The sequence below is a fragment of the Cuculus canorus genome, chromosome 13 (genome assembly GCF_017976375.1).
Source record: "Cuculus canorus isolate bCucCan1 chromosome 13, bCucCan1.pri, whole genome shotgun sequence".
NCBI lineage: Eukaryota > Metazoa > Chordata > Aves > Cuculiformes > Cuculidae > Cuculus > Cuculus canorus.
In genome coordinates this window covers 13,536,087-13,560,455 of record NC_071413.1, presented here as the reverse complement: position 1 = coordinate 13,560,455, position 24,369 = coordinate 13,536,087, and the positions used below count along the sequence as shown (strand labels likewise).

At 37.3% G+C, this 24,369-nt stretch overlaps 1 protein-coding gene across 9 annotated transcripts in view; it reads right to left on the bottom strand.

The window, feature by feature from the left end:
• Positions 1 to 24,369, bottom strand: part of CHD9 (chromodomain helicase DNA binding protein 9) — a 93,016-nt gene that overhangs the window by 9,496 nt on the left and 59,151 nt on the right. For 8 of the 9 annotated variants that reach the window (XR_008452009.1, XM_054078557.1, XM_054078562.1 and 5 more), the window contains 22 exons: positions 23,770 to 23,891; positions 22,338 to 22,581; positions 21,056 to 21,232; positions 20,060 to 20,203; positions 19,297 to 19,552; positions 18,270 to 18,480; positions 14,679 to 14,874; positions 13,751 to 13,918; positions 12,989 to 13,168; positions 11,419 to 11,529; positions 10,534 to 10,730; positions 9,624 to 9,823; positions 8,954 to 9,113; positions 7,913 to 8,002; positions 6,825 to 6,928; positions 6,601 to 6,718; positions 5,881 to 5,938; positions 5,528 to 5,570; positions 5,154 to 5,373; positions 4,775 to 4,977; positions 3,635 to 4,543; positions 1,443 to 1,606 (listed from right to left, as the gene is read on the bottom strand). Coding sequence is in view for 8 of the 9 variants with exons in the window: in XM_054078557.1 (XP_053934532.1) it covers positions 1,443 to 1,606; positions 3,635 to 4,543; positions 4,775 to 4,977; positions 5,154 to 5,373; positions 5,528 to 5,570; positions 5,881 to 5,938; positions 6,601 to 6,718; positions 6,825 to 6,928; positions 7,913 to 8,002; positions 8,954 to 9,113; positions 9,624 to 9,823; positions 10,534 to 10,730; positions 11,419 to 11,529; positions 12,989 to 13,168; positions 13,751 to 13,918; positions 14,679 to 14,874; positions 18,270 to 18,480; positions 19,297 to 19,552; positions 20,060 to 20,203; positions 21,056 to 21,232; positions 22,338 to 22,581; positions 23,770 to 23,891 (4,275 nt within the window). In the remaining variant the exon portion in view is untranslated. The remainder of the gene's footprint in view (positions 1 to 1,442; positions 1,607 to 3,634; positions 4,544 to 4,774; positions 4,978 to 5,153; positions 5,374 to 5,527; positions 5,571 to 5,880; positions 5,939 to 6,600; positions 6,719 to 6,824; positions 6,929 to 7,912; positions 8,003 to 8,953; positions 9,114 to 9,623; positions 9,824 to 10,533; positions 10,731 to 11,418; positions 11,530 to 12,988; positions 13,169 to 13,750; positions 13,919 to 14,678; positions 14,875 to 18,269; positions 18,481 to 19,296; positions 19,553 to 20,059; positions 20,204 to 21,055; positions 21,233 to 22,337; positions 22,582 to 23,769; positions 23,892 to 24,369) is intronic. The other variant, XM_054078561.1, reaches the window with a different exon arrangement.

Here is a 24,369-nt window from a genome sequence, read left to right as displayed (position 1 = left end):
TGTTCTGCAAGCAAACACTTTTTGCCAAGTTCAAGACCCTCCCCTATAATTAAAACAAGTCTGCTTTTGTACACATTTTTTTTCATCATCTGCCAAGCACCTATGACATGAAGGTTATGCTTCCCTTCTCAAAATGAACATTAAGAGATTATGAGAAGTAGTGCTGAGATTTAAATGCACCCTCCAGGAGCAAACACAGCAACAACTTATTACTCCTGAAGTTCAGCATCTATTTTCCCTGGTTTATCACCCTTTAGTCTGCTGCATTGCCTTCCTTCCCAGACTTTCCTCAACTGACCTTGTCACTCTTCCTTCATTACAAGCTTGTGATCTGGCTCTGAATTTTCAAGCTGATTTGTAACTCATACCTGTTTCACAGAAGATTTTGAAATGATAGGTTTTTATTAAAAAAGCCAGTGTATTTTTTTTTAATAGCATATGCCTAGCAACATATTAAAAATGCTAAAATTTGTTTAGAACTATGTAAGCATCATGAAAAATGTAAACATCAAAAAATCTGTCAAATGTTAACACCATGTGGGCTTTGCTATGCTTAAAATAAGAAAAGGTGACACACGAAACCTCTAAGTGTTAACGCTGAATGTAAAAGCAAGGGCATTTTTCAGACCCAGGAAATGTCCAAGTCAGACTCATTTTCCTTATATGTAATGAAAGAAACCTATGCAAAAATATATACCGGTTAAAGTTTATATAGTGAAATGGCATCCCAGCAATTCACAATTTTTGCTTCCTCCTAGCAAGGCAGTTAATAAAGGTTTAAGAAACTGTGCTACAGTCTTTCAAGCTATGCCAGCCACAGGAATTCCAGTAAGACTGAAGAGTTTAGAAATACTCAGTATTTGTAACAAACAAGAATTTCCTATCACTTGGTATGATTGTCTTTTCAAAGTATACTTTAGAACTTCACCAGTTTCACTAACTCACATATGAAATCATAGAGTTAAAATTTAACATCAAAGTTGTATGGCACCAGTGCTTCCACCAGTCTACACTTCAACATGACTCAGGGTTTCACAATGTAGCAGAGAGTCCTACTACTATTGAGAGAGTATTTCTAACATTTAGCTTAACTGATTCCTTGCTCTGTTTCATTTTTAACATTCTTTTCAGGTACTCTAAACAATTCCTCTCATGGTCTTATGATCAACCCAATACCTGATAAATCACCTCACATTAAATATGCTTCCTTTAAAGCTTTGCTTCTTATGTGAACGTCATCTTTTATACAGATACAGCTACAGAACTGATGTATAAAACACTTCATCATAATTTTACTAATTTACCATGAAAAATTCCGGGTTTTCTTCCTCAAGATCTTCCCAAAACTCAGCAGTATGGTTTTAACACATTGAATTGAATGCTGATGTCACAGCCCACCTTCCCAAACAACTTTGGTTTTCAAAGTAATATTATACACTTGCCTTTGGCCAGTAGGATGCAGCCAACATGTATCCACCTTGTAGGAGATAACTGGAGTTTGGTGTCCCATTGTTCATCTGGAAACTGTCTTGCGTCTCATCTTGTGTTGTACTCAGAGAGGCTACACTCTCTTCATCGTATGCTTTTATATGTGGGGTTCCTTCTGCTAAATAAAACCAGTACTATCAATCACTTGATATCATAAAGAAGTTAAATGCTCTAAGAGGTTCAGATGAACAAATCACACAAAACAACATCCAGAGAAATTCCAAACATGAAGTTAAACTGAAGAATTCATCTGTTAATTTTTCTGGGATGACTACAGATCCTTTTCTAGGCATGGGAACGCCACACATATTTCTATTAACATTTCAAGACCTTAACACATCAAACCTTTTGCTATTTGAAAACAGACATGACTCAGAGTTTATTATAACATTATTTCCTTTGTAAGCAAGCGAGCAATGAAATATAGAATTAAATTGAAATAAAAGATTTCTATCACTAGAACACAATAAATCTACTGGAATACTACTTTAAAAACCACCCCATTTCATTTACTGTCTGGAACGTTGGATGTCCGCTGTCCTGAACACGTGTTTACATCATTTATTTTTTAAGATTTTCATCACAGAGAACTTGTGCCCAGTATTTTTCCTGTGTGTCCTCTGACCTTCTTACAGTTCTGTCCTCATTCCTTCCTATTGACTTCACCAAGACAACATCAAAAATTTCACTATGACATTGGGGATCAGTCTGAAACTTTAGAAAAACTGTGCTACCTAAAAAGGTAAATACTGTATCATAACAGCACAACGAGTCTTGAGGGACAATTCTACAGAACTCAAATTTGTCCTTAACAGTACCAATAAATCATCTGATGCAATTTATTCTCCCTTAAAAGACGTTTCAGATGTACACCAAAGGTCCATGATCATTGCACAGCCTGATAAACAAAACTTGGACTTAATATGAAAAGTGCAGATGAAGTTAAGAGAATTTTCCAACATCTATGAATCTCTTTAAGACCTGCTTACAGCAAAATAGCCACAAAAAGAAATAAAGTCTGACTGTTTTACAACATTCTGCGATCTAAGGATGGCACAATTTCTTGCCTAAACAGATTGAGCTGGCAGAAAGCAAGACTAGTATTTGGACTTGCAGCACGTTACAGTATCCACCACCTAGATCTAAATATTTATGTCATATAAACACTCCCTTTTTACCCACTGTTTTAATGTTTGAATACATTTTGTTTCCTCTCAAAACGTCCTTCCACCACATTTTAAGTGGCATTTTACTTATTTGTCATTTCCATAGACAATAAGATCCATCTGATTAACACAGTGCCTTCTTCCCTGAGATACTGGAAAGCAATAGCTTATTTATTTATGCTGTAATCTCACTGCCTAACTTCATCCTCTTCCATTCTCTATTTGTTATCACACAGTGGAGACATCTCTTCACATTCTCAGTTTCAATGTGTCAAGAGTAGAGGACACATTAGAGTATCAAAATAAGGGATGATTAGATAACAGTTGGTTGGATTATTAAAAATTTTAAATCGCTTCACTGATCAGAGGATTTTGCTTCTATTTTGAAGATTTCAAAAGTGCCTCTGTGTCATTTGATCCTATGCTCCATAAATCACCTCAGTCTTTTCCAAGCAGGTGCTTATCTTTAAATGATAGAAAATGTTCAGTCCAACTGCACTGCTTGGCCACCTTTAGTTTATAAGAAAAAGCAGTTTACATTACTCTATATCTTGGAGAGAAGAAAGCTTGCAGTTTTCATGAAAGCACAATAAGGAAGCCACAAAGACAAGTGAGTAAGGGTGGAAAAGAACAAACAGGGCAACGAAAAGAATCTCTGTATTTAAGAAGAAAAAGGAACAGTAGTAGCAAATACATGTCCAGAAAACATGAGGCATTCAGCTTTCCTCCCACATGTAAAGCACCTGCACAGTAAGCTTGCTTAGGGAATCAGTCAACAAATCTCAACTACCTCATCGAAGGTACAGACACAAAGCAAAGAAAATGCTGTATCTTTGAAATTCTTCCAACTTACTTCAAGGATTAACCACATATATACTTAAGCTTACTTCCATGGTATTTAATATCCTTTTTTAAGACATTTTTCCATTAATTATAAACTTCTTAAGAGTTATATGGCAGGAAAAGGACTACAGACATACCACGTTTTTGTGCCTCTTCTTCATCACTATCGCTTTCTTCAGATGATGATGACGACGACGACGACGATGATGAAGATGACGACGAGGATGATGAGGATGCCGAAGAACAAGATGAAGATGATGAAGAGCTAGAGCCTGATCGAGAGTGTGAACAAGATGAGGAAGACGAAGAGGATGAAGACGATGACCTGGAAGAACAGGATGATCTATCTGAGTCAGAGTCTGAGTCAGAGCTAGAGTCAGATCCCCTTTTGCTGACTCGCTGTTTTTTGGAAGCTGGATTTGGAGTTAAAGGCTCTGTCCTTGCTGCCACCATGCGCCTGTCTGTTTCAGTCTTCACGCTAGGTTTGTGGTCTGTATTTTGTATTGGTGTGCCATTTTTTGGACTCATAGGTTCAGATTTCATTATCGTCTGTGTCTCCTCTGTAGACATAGATTCCTCTTCAGAAGACTGAGGGTCCTCTTTCAGATTTTCATTTTTAGCTTTTGTGTCCTCAAACGCATTCACTTTAGCATCTGACAATCTTGACTGAGGTGTGAGAGGAGAAGCAGATAATGCCATCTGGTACTGATGCAAGAGTGGAGTAGAAGTCCTTGAGAGTGCCACTTTATTTTGATTATAGTTCCTCTGGGCAGACATAAACGAGAGTTCAGGATCACGAAGAATATGATAATCTGTCCTGCTGACTCCATGTTTAGCAGCTCCAATAAGTAAATCCCTGTCATGAGTCCCACATTCCCACCAGACAGGCAAGTCTGGGTTTGGCTGGCATAGTTTCAGTCGTTCAAACAACTGTGGGTGCCTAAGAGCCTGTTCTCGCACTTTCCTTAGGAGTTCAATGCGATACAAAGTCCGAGAAGCACGCTCCTCTGTGATTGGTTGGATAAAAATGTTTGGATCTACAAGTTCTGTGTTAAAACAAAACAAAGATGAGAATCTGGCAAAAAAAACCCCCACTTCAACTCAGTACTAGATGTAGATGCCTTTAATCAGTTAATATATGTCTCCCCATTATAAGCTATAAATTTTACTCGTTTCCTTATTCCCTTCCCCCATTTTTATCTAGGAACATCTTTTCAAGACAAGCACTGGCAACAGAAATTAAAGATAAAACAAAAAGTAAAAATATATACACCCACCTTCCTTTGAGGGGAGACGACAGACTCTCCGGCACATTGACATAAACGCATACAAGTACTTCTCTAAGCTGTCATCAGTTTTCTTATGCAGCCTAGCCATTGCTCTAAATTTGGTCCAATCAAATCGTCCCCTTTCAGGATCAAACACCACTCCAAACGTAGACACAACTCTGTAAAAGTCAGCTTCTTCTCTTCTTGTCCACCTTGATCAGCAGGAAAAATAAACAGGGAATTCTGCAATTGTGTTCACTTTCTCACACAGCCACCAATTACTCTTTCTTCAATATAAAGTAACTTTTTAATATAGATTTCAATACAAAATTCCTTTGTTTTTTATAGAACTATGTATTAAAAGTGTATATTTCCATGTGGCACATACCTTTGCTGTCTTTCAATCTTGGCAGCCATCTTTGGATTTAGAGCAGCTTCTTCATATGGCGGCTGCATCATGTTACTTTGTATTGGGAATGTTGGCTGGATTTGCTGGGCCTGCCTGTTTTTACTTGTTCGTTGATAAGCTGTTATTAGGCGTCGAAGACGTGTTGTCAAGGCAGACTGAGTGGGCCAATAGATTTTGTCTCCTTCCATCATTTGACCATCTGTATTAAAACAACGTCACAGGAAAAATAAAGAACCTAATCATTGCTGGTGCCTATGGTTCTATACTAGACAATCTAAATACATTTTAGCTAAGGGTTAGGGGAATTAAACAATTCAAAATCAGGCTCAGATTTTCAAGTTTTATATATTTACCTCCATCTGCTATCACTAGATCACCTGGGGATGAAACATCATCCTGTAGAAAAACAAAAAAGAAAAGCAAACTTAAAAAAGTGTCCTTCTCCAGGGATTTAGGTTTAACTTACACCTTGCAGCCTATTCATGAATATGACAAAGAACAAGAGTAATGTATATTTTGGTGGCTAACGAGGCATACAACAGAACTATACAACAATTTGTGCCCACTCCCCTCCTCCAAATTGTAGACACACATGGAATATCAATTCAGAGAAATACAGAACAACACAATAATTTGCTCAACAAAAAAGTGGAAGTGTTACATTCTAAGTGTTTTAAGAGGAGCTATTGATAGGTGCCTACTATACCTCGATGTCATCTTTAAACATTGCTGGTGCTGGTTTGTATTCTGGGTCTTCCACATCCCTGTTAAAATTTCAACACAGGAGAACCCATCTTAATACAATTTTAAAATACCGTACATTCTTTCAATTAAGCACAACTCATTTAAAATTTGTTAGCTATGCTGTATTTATTTTTGATTTGAAATGAGGAGCTGCTTTGGTTTGAATCCTGCACCCATCCAATTCAGTATCTCATTTAAAGTTGTTCTTTATGACCACAGCTGCTAAGCCCACTGATGAAGCAATGAATAAAAGCAGGTCTCCCTTTCAGCAGTGACACTCAAATTGATCTGCTGGGGTCACTGATTAGCTACACAAGACTAATACATGAAGTTGACTGACCTGAAGTAAAGTTAAACAGGTCTGCAGTATTCAGCCTCTAAAGGTTTTTGCACTTCAGTGTCTAAGTAACATTTCTGATATAGCAACACAAAGTACAGTCCTTGTAACAAGTTGCTGCCTCTTTCTTTTACCTATGAAATCCCAAAACTTCAACGGTTTTGTCACACTGTTCCTAACTCTGCTTTCCACTCTGTGGGAGTAAAATCAAAGTAGTATTCTTCACAATAGTGACATCAAACTAGTGTAAGAACAGTTAAGACAACAAAAAAGCAAAATATATAAACTGTCTTTTTTATTGTAGGACCCCCCCAAAAAATCACACCCACTTTTAAGTGTTCCTACCCATCAATATAATCATTTGCTCTCTGTTCAGCAGCAACTGCTTTTTCATCTGGCTTGCCAACCCTCTCCAAGAAGCACAGTGCTGGGTCTGCTCTGATAGTGTTGTATTTTTCATAGCCTATAAAGTTAAAAAAGAAGCGGTACAAATTCAACATTCCGAGTAAGCTACAAAAGAATTGACTGTAGGGTGGGCAAGGACATACACAGTCCCCTGTATTACTTACCATGTTTAAAAACTCCAATTAACAGGGATTTATCTGCATCTGCATCCCACCACTCGGCAGGCACTTCAGAGTGATCAGGCTCAGGGACCCAAACATCAATTTCACTAAGGAGAAGCACCAACAGCACACCATCAATAACATTCAGAGGAAGAATGCATCTTTAATTTCACCTTGTACATTTGCACTTAGTGGTATTTTTCATCTTCTCTCTTCAAACACACACATACCATACTCAACCGGCAACAAATTAAGAGGCTATTCTCAAGGTTGTAAAGCTTCTTAGGATTGAAATATTTCATCTCTTAATCACTTTGGCATTTAAGAGCAAGTTAACAAGTGGACGGTTACCCTACCAACAGTTCCATAAGCCAAATTTTAGAATGTTAATTGAGCATTAAGAATGATTTTGATAACCAGAGAAACAGAACCATAAAATTTCTCACCTGTGCATTCCGTTAGTCCCTAAAAACAGCAATACAAGACACCCAGACAGCTTGGAATTTCGTATTTGACAGAAACCAGTAACACAGAAAGAATATGAAAGCAGAAACAGCCTACAAAATTCTTCCTCTCTCACTAAACTCCGCTAATTCCTAGCAGTTTATCTGCTTTTGTATTTAATAACATGGAATGGACACTTCTTCCGCAAATGTATGCAACGGCTTTATAAATCAAATTAAAACCTTTTATCCACCACAAGCCCTCGCAGCAGTGAGTTCAATGATTTCCAAATGGAAATACTTAAGTTTTTAAAAAATAGTTAATGAAATATGTATCACGTAATCAAAAGGAAACCGTACCAGTTAGAATGCAAAGTAAATACTTTTCATCTTTCACTGACTTATTCAGTCTATTTGACTTTAACAATTAGATTTCTAATAGCTACAATCATAAATAGGAATCAAGATTTCAGCATGTCAAGTGGATATAAAGTGTTTAGGAAACAAACTAAAATCACATTTTTCTCACAGCCTAAGGATGCAAATATTTGGTTTTAACATTCTCTTATTTAGTCTAGGAAGATTTCTGTGTTTTCTTTTGACGGTTTACATTTAAAATCAACAGGAAAAAACGTCTCTATAGTTCACCTGGCATCAATTCCGTCAAACACCTTTTGGAATTCATTACCGATGACTTCTTGTTTTAAATAATACAGCATTCGTACTCGAAGCAAGACCCTAAGCAAACAAACAAAAAAGAAATACAGGTATTAGTACTCTAAAAGCTTGCAAGAGTTCTGGTTGTTATTGTGCGTTTTTTGTTACTTTTTCCCCCCCCCCCCAGCAAAAAGATTTCAAGTCATTTTCCTAAAAAGTTCTTCCTTCGGGTACAAGAGGAGATAACTTCCAATTCAGGTCACCAAACACTTTTTACTGCAACCTCTTCTACATATCATTTCACTGTAAAAATTATTTCAAATTCTAGAAAAAGACAAAAGGCAGCAGAACAACTCCTCACTTGATTCATAAAATACTGATAAAAAGAAACCGCTCTCTCTTTTCTTACGTCAAATATTTCCTTAGAAAGATTTGAGTGGGCTAACAACGAACATCTTTCAGATCACGTTTTCATGCCTTATTACTTTGAATTTGCTGCATGACCCCAATGGCTTTCTCCATGCTTTATCTCCATTCTCAACTACAGCTGTGTGAAGTTCTCAAGCAGAGTATGACAAATTTTGCTACAGAAAAAATGGCTTGGCTAAAACAAGCTTGATCATAGCTATGAATGAGCTTGGAACAAGCTAGTAACCTCCGCTTCTCAGAAGCTCAGAAAACAGTCCAGGTAAACAGCACAATATCAAGGGTCAACTACTTTACTGCTTTCAGTTCTGGCTGCTACAGCGTTCCTCAGACACGCTGACACGCAGACACAGCGATCTCAAGATCTCTGTGTTTCTACGCAGAGTTTCTTTAAAAATGATCAAAGAATTATTTTGCACGTGAAATATTAGGTTCACCTCCTAATACACTGCAACTTACTTATTCTAATCAAGCTGATGACATTAAAACTAGTTTCTCCATAGCGACATTAACTATTCTGAAGTCTTGTAAGACAATGAAGAATTAGAAGAAAAAAGAATCTTCACATTAAAATTGAAAGACAGTCATACTTCAGCTACTGCTTACTTATTGCAATGGTGTTTTATGTGCTTTTTGTATCCTTCATCTTGTAACAGATGTTCTGGATTATACTTTCGAAGCCATTCTGCTTTGTGTATATCAAAAGTGCTAGCTTGGGTCTTGACTTTTTTTCCTTTTCTTCCTCTAGGCACAGGGGCCGATAAGCCTGTGTAATTCAAAATATAATACAGCAACAGGTAAGCATAGATCCCCATGATGCTTATAGTTCTTAAGTTACTTATATCCTACACCAGTACTGTGACCTGCAGTGCAGAAAAATATAAACAGTAGCATCACAGCCTCGGGATATGAGTGTCTTTTTCTCTTTTATCTCTTTGAGCATCTCTGTAGTGCGTTTCACCAGCTAAAGACAAAGCAGGACAGGAGGGAAAAGAGAGGAGTGTGTTGTCACCTACTGTTAAACAGAACCAGTTCTTATGTTTTGAAAGGAAAAGAAAGCTTACATAGAATATGGCAATCCGTTTGGGTAAGCCATCAAATACAAAGCAAAGCACAAATGACACTTCTTTTCCCATGAACTGAACTGCATATGTGGAATGAACACCATTTATTTCAAACAGGACATATCCAGAGAGAATTTCTAGCTGTGTTTATCCTAGTACCGCAGGCATACGCATAGGAAGTTATTTCACAGCAGAAACATTTAAGTCCTTACCAAGGTGATTCTGTAACTCTCGTGTTTGCCCATCCTCTGTGGGGGTAATGAGATCCCATATAAAACTTTTTATTTTCTCATCCCCTCTGTAGTGAACAAGACAATAGGCTAGTAGAGCTCTGCAAATTATCTCCACGTCTTGCTCATTTAGCTGTCTCTTGAAGCGCCCGTGTGACAAAATTTCTCTCCATCGACCCCACCTAGTCCAAAGTGAAACACAAATCAGCACTTGCAATTGAAACACTTGGGTAGCCTGTACATTTCTGTTAGAAAAGGGAATTTCTCCGTAAAATACTTAGCTTTACTCCTTCAGTTTAGGTTACTGTTAAACTTTCCTGTTTACAAAAACACAATGGATGATCATTTGGGGTTTCCAAGACACAAGACTAATGGGAACCCACACTGATAAGTGAACAGTCATTTATCTTTTAAGGTGGGTGAGAGAAGATCTAAGATTTTAATTCAAAATCAACATATCTTATTTAAGTATGTTTAAAATAACTGGTTATATTTTCAGTTCCTATTTGCACATCATGGAAATGCAAGACGCGCAAGTATAAGCATCAAGTCACCTACCAAGTCTTTATATCAGGTATTTATTTACAGAGTTTTGAGCCTGCCTGGACTACTTACTGTAACAATTTTTAGAGCAACTACTGTAGTGCCCACACTAAAGGTATAATCTCCTTTGAAGAAAGGTTTTGACCTCTCTAATGTTTCTTCAATTGCAAGTTATCAGAAAGACTTAAAACAGACTGCATGATAAATTCATAGTCTAACTAAATCCTATAAACACATGCACGAGGTTATTGCCAATGTAACTGAAAGTTATTCAATAAAGACAATTTAGTACAACAAAAAATACTGTTTTTTTTAAACGCCCTAGAATAAAAAAGGATGTATACAATACCCATAGACCAGTAAGTTTTTTTCCACCCGAAAGCACTCTGTTCTTCCATATCCATTGGAACGGTCACAAGGCCTGCGGAGTTTGGGTTTATCATCACCTTCGCTCTCCACTTCAGACAACTCTGCCAGCTCATCTTTTGTAGCACTAAAGGGCCGTGTTTGTTTCCTAATTCTTGGGGTATCAATAACCAGGCTGTTCTGCAAAATTGCAAACAAACCTTATTAGTGCAACAACTGATAAGTTCTTCTTATGTAAGTGGCTTTACTTCAGAAACAACAGTTTCTATCTGAAGTCATTTATACGTATTATGTAAAGACACCACAGTGAATACCCACAGCGTAACTAAAACCTTTGTGGTATTTAAGGCAACAAAATCCAGGTTTCACACCATGATGCCAGTACATTAGTTATAAAAAACACTAAATACCTCCTCTGAGCTGAATACTTACAGACTACACTGCAGACCCTGTGAGTAAAAAGGGACAATGAAACTTTTTCAGAACTGACTACACGGGAACATCTTCAAGTACAGGATACAACTTGCAGTATTATAAAATATATAAAATTCATAGTCAGCTCATTTGCAGATTCCAGCCCAGGATTTACAGACAGCGAAATGGGGCAATCAGAACAATTACACACTTTCAACCATCTCCTGATCTTTGACAAAAATCAACTTTCAAACTGTTTGCACACAGCAAGGAGCTAGTAAATACTGAAGGTACCACCACATTGATAACCCACGCACAAACTGACCAGCGCAGGAAGTCTTACTTATTGAAATATTAATCAAAAAAAACCCAGCAATCCTACACCTGCTATTTCAGAATACAACAGCAAGCAGAGACTTAAAAAAACATCCATTAAAAAAAGAGAAGTACTTACTCTACCACTGATAGCATCTATATCTATTTCTGCTTTTTTGGCCCATTTCTGCCAGAAGTTGGGATCATCTAGTGAAATATCTGTCCTGTTTCCAGATGCAACAAAACTAGCCTGTAATAAATAAAATTAAATCTTACCAACATAATACATCTAAAGTTAGCAGTTTGAATGCCTCAGTGCCATGAAGACCATGCAACTTTTTTTCACCAAACATACCAAGGAGCTGTTATGGCTTTTGAAAAGCAACTCAAAAAGTTCTTCTCAATTTTCTAAAATCTGATCAATAATATATCAAAAAAAAAACAAACTTCTATGCAGCATCAGGAGAGAACAACAGTAAGTAGGAAGATTCTTCTGCTTCCAAGTCCAAATCTGAATTACTTCAATGGAAGAAAATAGAATCTTTTGAAGACGCTTATCAGCATCTGGGGATTTCATCTCGTGCAAGAGTACTTGCTTGAGGGAAATTTCAAAGGAGTGTTTAAACCACCAACAATCAAAGCCTGAGAGCATGGAACAAGCTTAATTTCAGAAGGCATTTCAAAACCCCTGACACGCTGCTTTTGGAATAAGAGTAAATACATGGAAAAATTTCTAACTCTTCTGATAGAAAGACAGTGGTGATGATGTTCCCTAATTGTTTTCCTATCTTTTCTTTAGAAGCCTATTTCTTATTTAAGCCACAATCAGCAAGATTTAAGACAGCCTAACTAAATATATATTTATAAATAATACACATTTATAGTCTTACATTCTTTTTTTTTTCCAATTCTCATAACTGCATTCTTGAAGTACCTGTGTTCTAAGCTCAGTTTTACTGTTTGATTATTCATGCATTTTTTAAATTACTTAAATGTGTATTTGTTCAGATTCATATTTGCACATGCTTTGGACATTAAAGAGTTGAAACTTACTTTTTGTTCATCCAATTTTCCAGCATAGGTTTTCAGATGCTGTGACATTACAGGTTTTCTCTCACTCTCCAAAATTTTGCAAGTGTCGGTCCAATTGTATTGTAGACTATTACTCAGAAGATCATACATTCTCAGCCCCCCTCATGTACATATGTATATTCTCCATGCCCTGCTATTTTAGGAGCTCTCTTATTTTGCTTTTCAAACTCTTAACAAATAAGCTCAGGGTTAAAAATATATCCTACATATAGGTATCTTTAGAATAAGCCTGACAATTTTAAATCTTACTACTGTTTTATATACATTTTCCCCTGCTTTTAAGATGCCCAAATACAAATGGATCTATAAACAGAACTGCATTAATAGTCTTGGTTACTGCAGTACATTATATCTCACACAAGTCCCAGCCTGTTCACAAGCAGCACACACCTATTACTTACCTTTACCCAAACATGCTCCTATCTGTACATGCACATCTGATTTTGCTACGTGCATATGTTAATATGAACACATAGATTTAAGAACCCCAAAAACATACCTAGCATACACCCACATTAAAGAAAAGTAAATATAACTTTAAAAAAGCATGAGATTTACAACAGTCAATTATTTTTATATCTCTATACGGTCAAAGAACAACTTGCAGCTTTTTGCACCTTGGCAAACGTGGAGCCTCTTCCTTCCGATTCAATTGTGATAGTTTTAGTACGACGCTGCAAAATTTGGTCAATGTCCTCCTCACAGAATTTAGAGCCTTCATCTTCTTCATCCATAATGGCACCATATGCTCCTCTTCGAAGCAAGTCTTCTATTTCTTTTTTGGAGAGTTGCTGAATCTGAGCAAATAAAATAGGTGTTAGTCTAGAAACAAAAATCCCCTGGAGTCTTTTCTCTATTTCTCTTTCCTTTTCCAAAGTTTCCGCAACCTAACTGGGCCTTATAATTTATAAACTTAAAATCTACATTATTAAAAAACAATGGAAAAGTCTAGTTGACAATTGAAATAATTTGTTATGTGGTTACAGTACAGATATGCAACTTTTCTTTTTGGCTATTCTCAACACTGTGATGAACACAAGTTTAAAAAAAATCACCCGCTAATATTAAATACAAATATCTTATATTAAAGTAAAACATTATATTAATATGAGAAGATACAAAGAAACAAAGGGAAACTTTCCCCCTTATTTTAACTTTGATATTGTCTACATTGAACCTTAAGAGGCAAGAAATAGTGAAAGGTTTATCAGAATAACAGCCTACATTTAAAATCATGACAACTACATTGTTAGTCCACATCAGAACACACAATGCAAGTGAAAAGAACAGAAAAAAGGGGTAGCTGCTATCATTTAAAACAGTTCTCACATGATTACAAAAGCAAAAGGAAAGATATTCCAAAAAGTAAGTCTACATACACCACCAACACTGTTTTCTCTTCCACTCATACTCTGCAAGACAGCTTTATCCAGTCCCAGCTTCAGACTTGCTCTGTCAAACATCTCCCTTTCATAGGAGTTACGCGTTATCAGTCTGTAGACCTTCACTGCTTTGTTCTGACCAATCCTGTGACAACGGGCTTGAGCCTTTTGAAGGAAGGGACAACAGCAAAAAGAATTTAGACTACCTAGAAATGAGGTGTGATTCTTTTCAGAAATCATTTCTGCTGTAGTAAAATATGAAAACCAAAAACAGGAACTCTGAAGAAAGTCGATTCACATTTACTTAAGTGGAAGCTTTCAGACATTTTCCACATTGAGAACAGTCTTCTAAAATCACTGTAATCAGTAAAATGAATCATCTGCTGAATTCTGTGAAGTGGTATTTCTCTTTCAGTAATACCAGATAAAAAGGAATGCTATGTCATAAATTATCTCATCTCCAAATACTCCATACGGTAAAGGAGCTGTGATTTGAGAATGGATTCAATTTCAGCAACCAATTCCTAGATTGGACTAATTCACTGTTTCTTGATACATATTAATGCTTTTATATATATTACATTTTAGCTGAACAGCTCCATTTCCATAAACTGTTAGTCAGCATATGCAAAAACCTCCCCATATCTTGTCATCAAAATCTTAAGTTCTATAAACTCAGTTTACCTGCATTGTGCATTTAGAGAATAATCCATCTGAAAGACAAAGTTAGAACTCAGCCAAACCCGGATGACCTCTCCAATCCAACAAGCAAGCATTCACCCAAAACCATTAAAAATATACCTTAAAATAACCCTGAAGATTTTAAAAACTACCTACGTTCAAAATAGACAATATTGCAAGTGACAAAATTTACACCAACCAGGCTTGACTTCCAAGGTCTCGCTATTATGCTCAAAGAAGTTACCTGCAGATCATTTTGAGGATTCCAGTCAGAATCAAAAATTATGCATGTATCTGCTGCAGTCAAATTAATGCCCAAACCACCAGCTCTGGTGCACAGAAGGAAGACAAAGCGATCGGAATCTGGTTTGCTGAACCGGTCTATGGCAGCTTGTCTGAGATTCCCTCGTACGCGCCCATCAATTCGTTCATACAGGTATCTGGAAATCACCACAGACACACACACATCCAAATCATTACACAATTTTTCATAATTTATAGGATATTAGAATGGATCTCCTGCTTGCACATTCTTTAAAGGGGAAAAAAGCGATATAAACTAACTTTGCCTATCAGTGGGTAACATACCCAAGCATCACAACAACTACTTACATATCTGTAGTACTAATAAACATAAGCAAGTTGTAACATGAAGCTTTTTAAGACCAGTTCTCCTGAACTTTGACCATTAAATGAAATACCTGATTACACATCCCAAGAAACGTGTACTGCCATAATACTTAGTTGCATTAAAACATACCATAACCTGAAGTCCCATGTGGACACTCACAAGTTTTGCACGTTACTATTCTTGGATCCCTGCCTAGGGTCACCGAAGCAGGAGAGCGTACTTAAGTATTATATATATCAAATTATCTGAACGCATCAGGGGTAACCAAGTAATCAGCAGAAAGCAGTACTTGGTGAGCTATCACTGGACAAATGGTGTATTGATTCTGTCACGATTAAGAAAATAGAACAAAAATGATGCAACAGCACTTCTAACAGTCTTTATCATTACCTGGCTAATGTGCCCATCTACAAGAAGGGTTGCAGGGAGGATCCAGGGAACTACAGACCTGTCAGTCTGACTTCAGTGCTGGGGAAAGTCATGGAACAGGTGATCTTGAGTGCTATCATGAAGCACATGCAAAAGAACCGGGTGATCAGGCCCAGTCAACATGGGTTCACGAAAGGCAGATCTTGCCAAACTAACCTGATCGCCTTCTATGACAAAGTGACTGGACGGGGGAAAGGCTGTGGATGTAGTCTTCTTGGACTTTAAAGCCTTTGACACTGTTTCTCACAGCGTTCTGCTTCAGAAACTGTCAGCCTCTGGCCTGGACAGGCGCACACTCTCCTGGGTTGAAAACTGGTTGGATGGCCAAGCCCAGAGAGTGGTGGTAAATGGAGTTTACTCCAGCTGGAGGCCAGTTACAATTGGGGTTCCTCAGGGCTCAGTACTGAGTCCAGCCCTGTTCAATGTCTTTTATCAACGACCTGGATGAAGGCATTGAGTGCACCCTCACCAAGTTTGCAGATGATAATCAGCTGGGTGGAAACGTGGATCTGCTGGAGGGTAGGGAGGCTCTGCAAAGGGGTCTGAACAGGCTGGACTGATGGGCTGAGACCAATGGCATGAGGTTTAACAAGGCCAAACGCTGGGTCCCGCACTTGGGGCATAACAACTCTATGCAGTGCTACAGACTAGGAGAAGTCTGGCTAGAAAGCTGCCTGGAGGAGAAGGACCTGGGGGTGTTGGTTGACAGCGACTGAACATGAGCCAGCAGTGTGCCCAGGTGGCCAAGAAGGCCAATGGCATCTTGGCTTGTAGCAGAAACGGTGTGACCAGCAGGTCCAGGGAGGTTATTCTCCCTCTGCACGCAGCAGGGGTGAGACCGCACCTTGAGTACTGTGTTCAGTTCTGGGCCCCTCACCACAAGAAAGATGTTGAGGTTCTGGAGCATGCCCAGAGAAGAGCAACAAAGCTGGTGAGGGGCTGGAGAACAAGTCTTATGAAGAGTGGCTGAGAGAGCTGGGGTTGTTTAGCCTGGAGAAGAGGAGGCTGAGGGGAGACCTTATTGCTCTCTACAACTACCTGAAAGGAAGTTGTGGAGAGGAGGGAGCTGGCCTCTTCTCCCAAGTGACAGAGGACAGGACAAGGGGAAATGGCCTCAAGCTCTGCCAGGGGAGGTTCAGGGTTGACATCAGGAAAAAATTTTTCACAGAAAGGGTCATTGGGCACTGGAACAGGCTGCCCAGGGAGGGGGTTGAGTCACCTTCCCTGGAGGTGTTTAAGGGATGGGTGGACGAGGTGCTGAGGGGCATGGTTTAAGGAGTGTTAGGAATGGTTGGACTTGATGACCCAGTGGGTCCCTTCCAACCTAGCGATTCTATGATTCTATCATTCTATCAAGGTATCAATGAATCTAAGGCTTTCTGAACTAAACCCAGCAGATTTAAAAGTCTGAAGCAGAACTGTCATTTCTGACACCTTTGACAAATACAAAGACTCCTATGAAACCAAGTGAAATGCTTAAAAAGGGAGCAGATGCTTCTGTACATTGTAAACAGAGTAAGGTGCTGAATGTGCATCTACCAGTCATAAAGCTTTGCAAACATTTTTCTTCTAATCAGCTATAAAATGGCACAGGAGATAATCCACAGGACCACATCCATTTTGGCAGGTTGTCATCTCCTACAGTTATGAATTCTGTTAAGCGTTAAGTCTAATCATGTGTGCACTCTAACATGTCCAATCCAACATAGCATAGAACAAGTTCCAGTCTTTATGGAGTTCAAAAGAATCTCCCTGTAGTCACGACACTAGTCTAGATGCTACATCATCATGGCACTGTTGAGCTCTCAGTTCTAATAGCATCTTGAAATAAAACCGCAAAAGCATACAAGTTAAATAAAATTATCACTAAAAGAGGCACTAACACAATCCACAGACAATTTTAAATATCCACTGCAGAACGGCTTGAAGTTTTCACTTTTTCATTTTTTGATGCTAACTCTGTATTACTATGTGGTTCACTAATAAACCTACACTTAAAGCAGTACATACATTCCAGTATATGGACTGTAAAAATAACTACAACTATCTTTTTATAGTTTTTCAGGCCAATACAGCAACTACTGATTGTAACCAAGTTTAAGGTCAGGTTTTATGTGCTAAGGCTTTATGCATTGTATTTAGCCACGTGCTTAAACAAGCTCCTAGTTTTTATGGAGTCAACAGTATAATCAAAGGGTGCTATTGTAAGTGACAGCAAAATCTGACCTAAGAAGCTGCTTTCGGCTGGCAGTCCAGTTCTGCTGCAAAATTCAAAGCTCTAATACTATAGGAAAGATAGGAAGCACACTTTTATTTTTACATTCATAAAAAATAAACCTCCAGTTGTTTACCGTTTTGTACTTTTATTCTCTGTTGGGAGAAGGGAGCTGCACTGCCCCTGTCTGGTTCAAGCTGAACATAACGTAAATAAAGAACATATTCTATGTTTCCTGGGGTTTGGATGGGTGACACTGAGCTTGAACTTGGTTTCTGACAGACAAGGTAGAAACTGTACATACAGACAAGAATGTTTAACAGAAAAAGCAACAAACTGAAGGCAGGTGATACACTCAACAAACTCTCTTTAGTTGGTCTCTGAAGTTTTTCATTTGTTGGTGAGTAAATAATAACACACCACAGAAAACAAAGTTACACAGCCATCAGCAAAACAAAACTCCTGTGTTTGGTATGCTGTAATCATCAATCCTGCAGTAAGGTTCAAAGGTGCTCACAGAGAGCAACACACTATAGGAGACAGAATATGCAGTATCTTACCTTTTATGTATAAGATAATCCTCCAAAATATCAAGGCAGCGCACCATTTGAGAGAAAATAAGGACCTTGTGGCCTCCTGCTTTCATTTTTGGAAGGAGTTTATCAATAAGAACCAATTTACCAGCAGACTGGATCATTGCTTGCAGGTGGAAGTCAGGAGCACTTGGGCTATAAGTTTCTTTAAACTCTCCAAGGATTTTCTCTTCAGCACCTATCAAAGAATATATTTCTGTATCTATAAGTGCATTTAAACAAATACGTCTCTATATATACAAGGCTATGTTACCAACATCACTGCTTGTACTCTCCCCAATTAGATGCTGCTGGAAACAGAATAAAACTCTGTATGGAAGCTAAGTCTAGCAAGAACATTTATTTCTATGGACTTTGAAAAAAGCCCTGAGCTTTAAAACAGACCACCACAGAAAACACACCTAGAATGAGGTAAATTCTGCCACCAAATTGCAAAACCCAAAATACAACTTATTCTTGTGCTGTGTAAAAACACTAACTGAAATACCACAAGTCCTTTTGTCTATGTGGTATTTTAAACTGGATGGAATTCTTAATAACAGTACTTTGAAGGCCTTTTCTAAAGTTACGTAGCAGAGCTTAAAGAATGTTTTCTTGCAAGCAGTGAAAAACTTCAAATAAGTTACAAATCAGTAACAAAACCAAAGAGGACTGACACAGACTATTTTGTTTGCAGGAAGGATTAATTTTAAAAGTTAGCTCTAGCAGTGTTCTTTTGTACTGTTCTAAAAGAGATGTAACATTTCCACGAGGGTAATTGCTTCTAAATCTTCTGTGAAATCCTACAAAACAATGTTCAAGTTCCAGGCCTCAAATACACAACTGCCTCACAACTTTGCCTTACATCTATGAAAAAAATGCTTCCACCTAATCCAATCCTCAGAAACTCTGATGAAAACAACCAAGAGTTACAACAAAAATTCTTATATATTTTAAATACAAGTAATAAGTGTTTTTAAAAAAATCCAAACCCCAGCCTTTATCGCATATTTACCTTTGATGAGATAAGGGTGATTACAACACTTTCTGAGTTCCATCATGGTGTTAACCAGATTGGGCACATTTGCTTGCCCTGCTCCTTTGGATAAGAAAGCAAAATTTTTCTCCAAAATCGCTCGGTAATACTTCTTCTGAATATTAGTTAGCTCTACTTCAATTATAGTTTCCTCCTTTGGAGCCAACTTTTTTTCTACATCTTCCTTCAATCTTCTGAGCATCATGGGTTTCAGGATAGCTTGTAGTTTCTGAACCTAAATGAAACAACAGTTTGTCAGAACAAGAAAAAGTAATAGCATAGTTCAATTAAAAATTATTAAATTCCGTATCACTAGGTTTTTTTCCCAGTCTTACATAAAATATTTCCCAGATGGGACATAACCTTACTTTTAGCCCCAAACTACTAAAGTATTTTTTATGAACTCCAAATCCAAACACGAGTACCTTTTTCAGCACTTTTCTGCAACCATTCTGCCTACAAAGCCAGAAAAATTAATTTCTTATTATTCTCACTATTTGCTTGCCAAATTTACAAAGCAACAAAATAAAGTAAAAATAATTCCTTAAGTATCGCCCTTAACTGATTTCTAATGCCTGCACGGTTTAGAGAAAGTGCATGACAAAAGCCCCAAGAGGTAATAAGTGGGGAGAGCTGGAGAAGATAGGGAGCAATTGCAGTTATCTAACCCAAAAGTTTTCCCTTCAAGGAAGGTCACTCTTACGCACTGAAGCTCAAAACAAACTTATTCAACATGCAATACCTGTTCCTCTGTTTTAAGGTCTCCAAATTCTTGCATGAATGTAGATTCAGCAGGAAAACGCAATGGTTCAAGAAAATGAAGGAGGCTAAATAATTCTTCTACAGTGTTCTGTAGTGGGGTACCCGTTAACAGCACTTTATGCTCCTGTAACGAAACAAAACCCACATGATCTTGCATGCACACAACTGCAAAAACTTGTGTGAAATCTAAGTGTCATAACCTGAAAATATCAGTTCTGCATGTCGCTAAGTACACAAGTAATACAGATAAAAATATTTATAAAGGAACAACAATGGAACAACTGGCTTTTATTTAAATTCTGTCTTTCTGCAACTGTAACGAAGAAATAAGTGAATGTTTCAACTTCTGCCTGTAATACTCACACGCTTATAATACACTGAGCATGTATCAGAAAACAAAACAAGATACCTCCTGAGAACATGTAGCAACAAGCGTATAAAAATAATAATGAAGTCAAAAACCCAGAGCAAAATAAGTCACACTGCATCTTGTAGTAATGCACCAAAGCTTCAACAGCCATAATAGAATCTACTTTTTAAAATCTTGCACTATATCAAATGAAACTGTAGCTATAGGACGGGACAACAATTCTGTTTTAAACTCTACTACTTGGCAGTGTCATGACTTGCTTGCTTTTACTCAGTAACTTATTTGAAATACTTTCTAGTTTCTAAACATCAATTACTGCACAAAAATTATTAGAAAGTAAGTTTTAAATATCTTCATCATAATCAAAACAAACTGTAGAACAGTATAATCAGAAATAGATTCTACTGATTGTTAGAACACATCACATTTATTTAATCAAAAACATGCCAGCATCAGCTATCAAAAACATATCTGAAGGGAAGAATAGGCATCTCCTGAGAAAGATCTCTTGAGAAGTCTTTATGGGCAGTTAAAACAAATTTCTGATTTAATATCTTACTGTACTTAATCAGAACCCAATCCCAGAAGTGCAATACAGTTACTCACAAGATTCATTAACTTCAGTCCTTCCAGGAGTTTGCAATTTTTGTTCTTCAGTCTGTGAGCTTCATCAATAATAACGCACCGCCATTCGATTGCATTTAGCTCTGGACAGCCACCAAGAATCATTTCAAAAGTTGTGATAATGGCTTGGAATCTGTAGGTACCTCGAACAATACGTCCCTGGGGATTCATCAACACACAAAATTTGTTACATTACCTCTATTCTACTCATTTTGAAGATTTTGTTGCTGAAATTTTATCAAGAGCCAGACATCACACTTGACATTATAAATTGCTTTTTTCATCTCACACATAAATTTACTACACCTCTAACACTGTAATTAATACTAGTGAATAATTGCCCATAGCCACAAATCCAATATTGTCTAAAGAACAGTAAAATTTCAACCAATTTAAAAATACAGTACAACCACCTAATCAATCTGTTTCAAAAGGTATATGTAGATAATGTCACATTTTTAACCTTTGGAGAATCTGAAAGATTGACAGGAAAAACCCTGCATCCAATCAATCAAAATATATGATGGTAACATATTTAGCACTTATACAGTAAGTAACAAAAATATCACCTAAGAACTAAATGAATGCTTTTTTATCTAGATCGCTCTACTTGGGTGGTCTGACAAAGAGAATACGTAAGAGACCTTCCATAAGGCAGCACACAATAACTCACTAGAGAAACAAGACGTCACTTTAATATTTAGCACTACTTAAAAGAACAGGTTTTCAGACCTATCAGTTTTGTAGAAATACCACGATAGATTTAAAAATTATTTATGCGGAAGATGTAGAAAAGGCAAAACCCACCCCTTTTAGAACAGTTGGAAGAATTTCAGACAAAAGCAAATTGAACACAGACAAAGCCAGTTTACACACCCTCAGAAAAGGCAATCAACAGCTACATAAAGGTAACTTCGAGCTTTATCAGCTGTATTTTTGTTCTCACTGCTCTTCAAATTCAGGACCCAACTGCAACCATCTGTGTACACTTTCGTCTCTACGCACAACAGCATCACTGATATTAAATTGCAAATTACTCAGCGTACTGAAACAACATACATCTTGCTGCAACCACTTTTACAAAATTTATTCAGTAAGCATATGTTAAAGATTCTGGTACGTAAAAAGACTAAAAAAATACATCGTGGGATGTAAAATGACTTTCACCAAGACATATGTACAGACCATGTGAAGTATACTTTTCATTACTACTATCTGAAACAGAGTTGGGCTAAGTTATTGCATACAAGTGATATTATAATACCTGTGAGTCCCTGAAGTACATTTCATACTGCTGAATCATCTGCCTGCTGATCATACTTCCATGATACACTACAACATTAATGTCAGTCCATGTGCGAAATTCTCTTTCCCAGTTTGCTATAGTGGAAAGCGGAGCTATGATCAGAAAAGGCCCTCTTATACCAGCAAGGAGGATTTCATAGAGGAATGTAATTGACTGAATGGTTTTGCCGAGACCCATTTCATCCGCTAAAATGCAATTTCGCCTGAAAATACAACATATGTATTTGTTATTAGCATTAAACAAAGTTACTAGCATTAAACAAAGTTGAAATACACCAGTGTAAAACAACAGTCAAAACTGAGGCATAGTAAAAGATGTTCTCTGGTTATGGTGAAAGAATACATTTGGAACACAAACCCACAAGCTTTCAGTCATGTTTTGCACTGGCAAAACTTGAGAAAGGAACGTTCCATGAGGTCCTCCTATAAAGATATTCCAAAAGTATTCTTTTAAGACTATGTCTGCCCAAATTAAAAGAATTCAAATGAATTAGATTTCCTACATTCACCTTGACAAAGCTGTTAGATATCAACGATGATTTCACAGAATTCAAAGATGGAAAGCATCCCAGCTACGCTCACATAACAGGAGTGCATTTCAGCACCAAAGACATATTTCCCCTCTTGTTTCCAAACAGAGAGATGCATATAACCAAATTACTACCACCACTAGGTGTTCACTCTCAGCCAGACATTCTGTCCCCTCACTCTGATTGCACAGATACACTAGTCTGCTGTGTTTGGCTGATAATTAAAACAATTTTTTTGGTTTTTTGCAGATCATGAAATGGAGTGGTCAAATGGGTTGCTCGCTGACATAATCTCTATAAGGGACAGGCAAATGAAGTTTTGGAAATAAAGCAAGCAGAAAGGTTCATGAACAGAAATCCATGTGAGAAACAGAGAAAACACAGCGCTCTGGAAAAAATCTTATAAATTACTCCCTGTAGCTTCTGTTCAGTAATGCTATTGCTGTGTTAACTTTAGCTACAATATAGAAAACATTTATTTACTAGCCGTATTTTTGAAGGGAGGTAACCTTATTTTAAATATGTACTACTTCTAGAAATCATTTTGAAGGATTCAAGCGTTTTCCAAAAATCTGGAAAGCTTGTACTTCACTGGCAGTTACTTTTGAATTCTCTCATAGCCACTGGAAATTTATTTTCAGTTACATTAGTTTTAATCTTTTAAAGTTTTGGGTTTGTTACCCTTGTTCATAAACACATACAGATACAACCAAAGGAAGAGAATTTTTTTTCCACCTACACCCTTTCAGCACAAGCAGAGAAGCTAAAATAAATTAAAGTTAAAACAGTATTCACCCCAGTAACAGCGATTTAACTTCATACAGTTTAAAATTTACATGAGAAAGCACTTGATGCACATACCTATTGTACCAGTTGAATAGGAGCCAGTTAAGTCCTTCCAGTTGATATTCCCTGAGCTGATTGCCATTTTTATATTCCCTGGACTGTTCTATCTTCTTCCAGGAGTTTGGAGGTGGTCGGTCCTTTAAGGGAAAAATTAATACATGTGCAAGTTCACACAAGCTTTTTTTTTTTGCCAAAACATTTTAAACCGCTATCTCCTCAAGTATAACAACTTCAGATCTAGAACGTAATTACATTAAAATTGAGAGTGTATCATTGTTAGCATTATTTACCAATAACTAGTCTACAGAAACCTAAAATTTGTATTTATTTGCCTATATAAATTAATACTTTAAAAACTAATTTTAGATTATATTACAACAATATAAAGCAACTGACATCTAGAACTACACATACAAATAGCTTATAACTTGAAACACTAATTCATTTACATGAGAAACTTTATGAACCTATGCAGTTTCACCTTGGAAGCTCTTAAGAACAACTGTCCTACAACCAGAGCCAACTGACTATCAGGGACTACCAATATCCCCAAAATCTGAATAACTTCGGATTCTGAAGGCACCCTCCTGAAGCAGTCTGGACAACCAACAATGA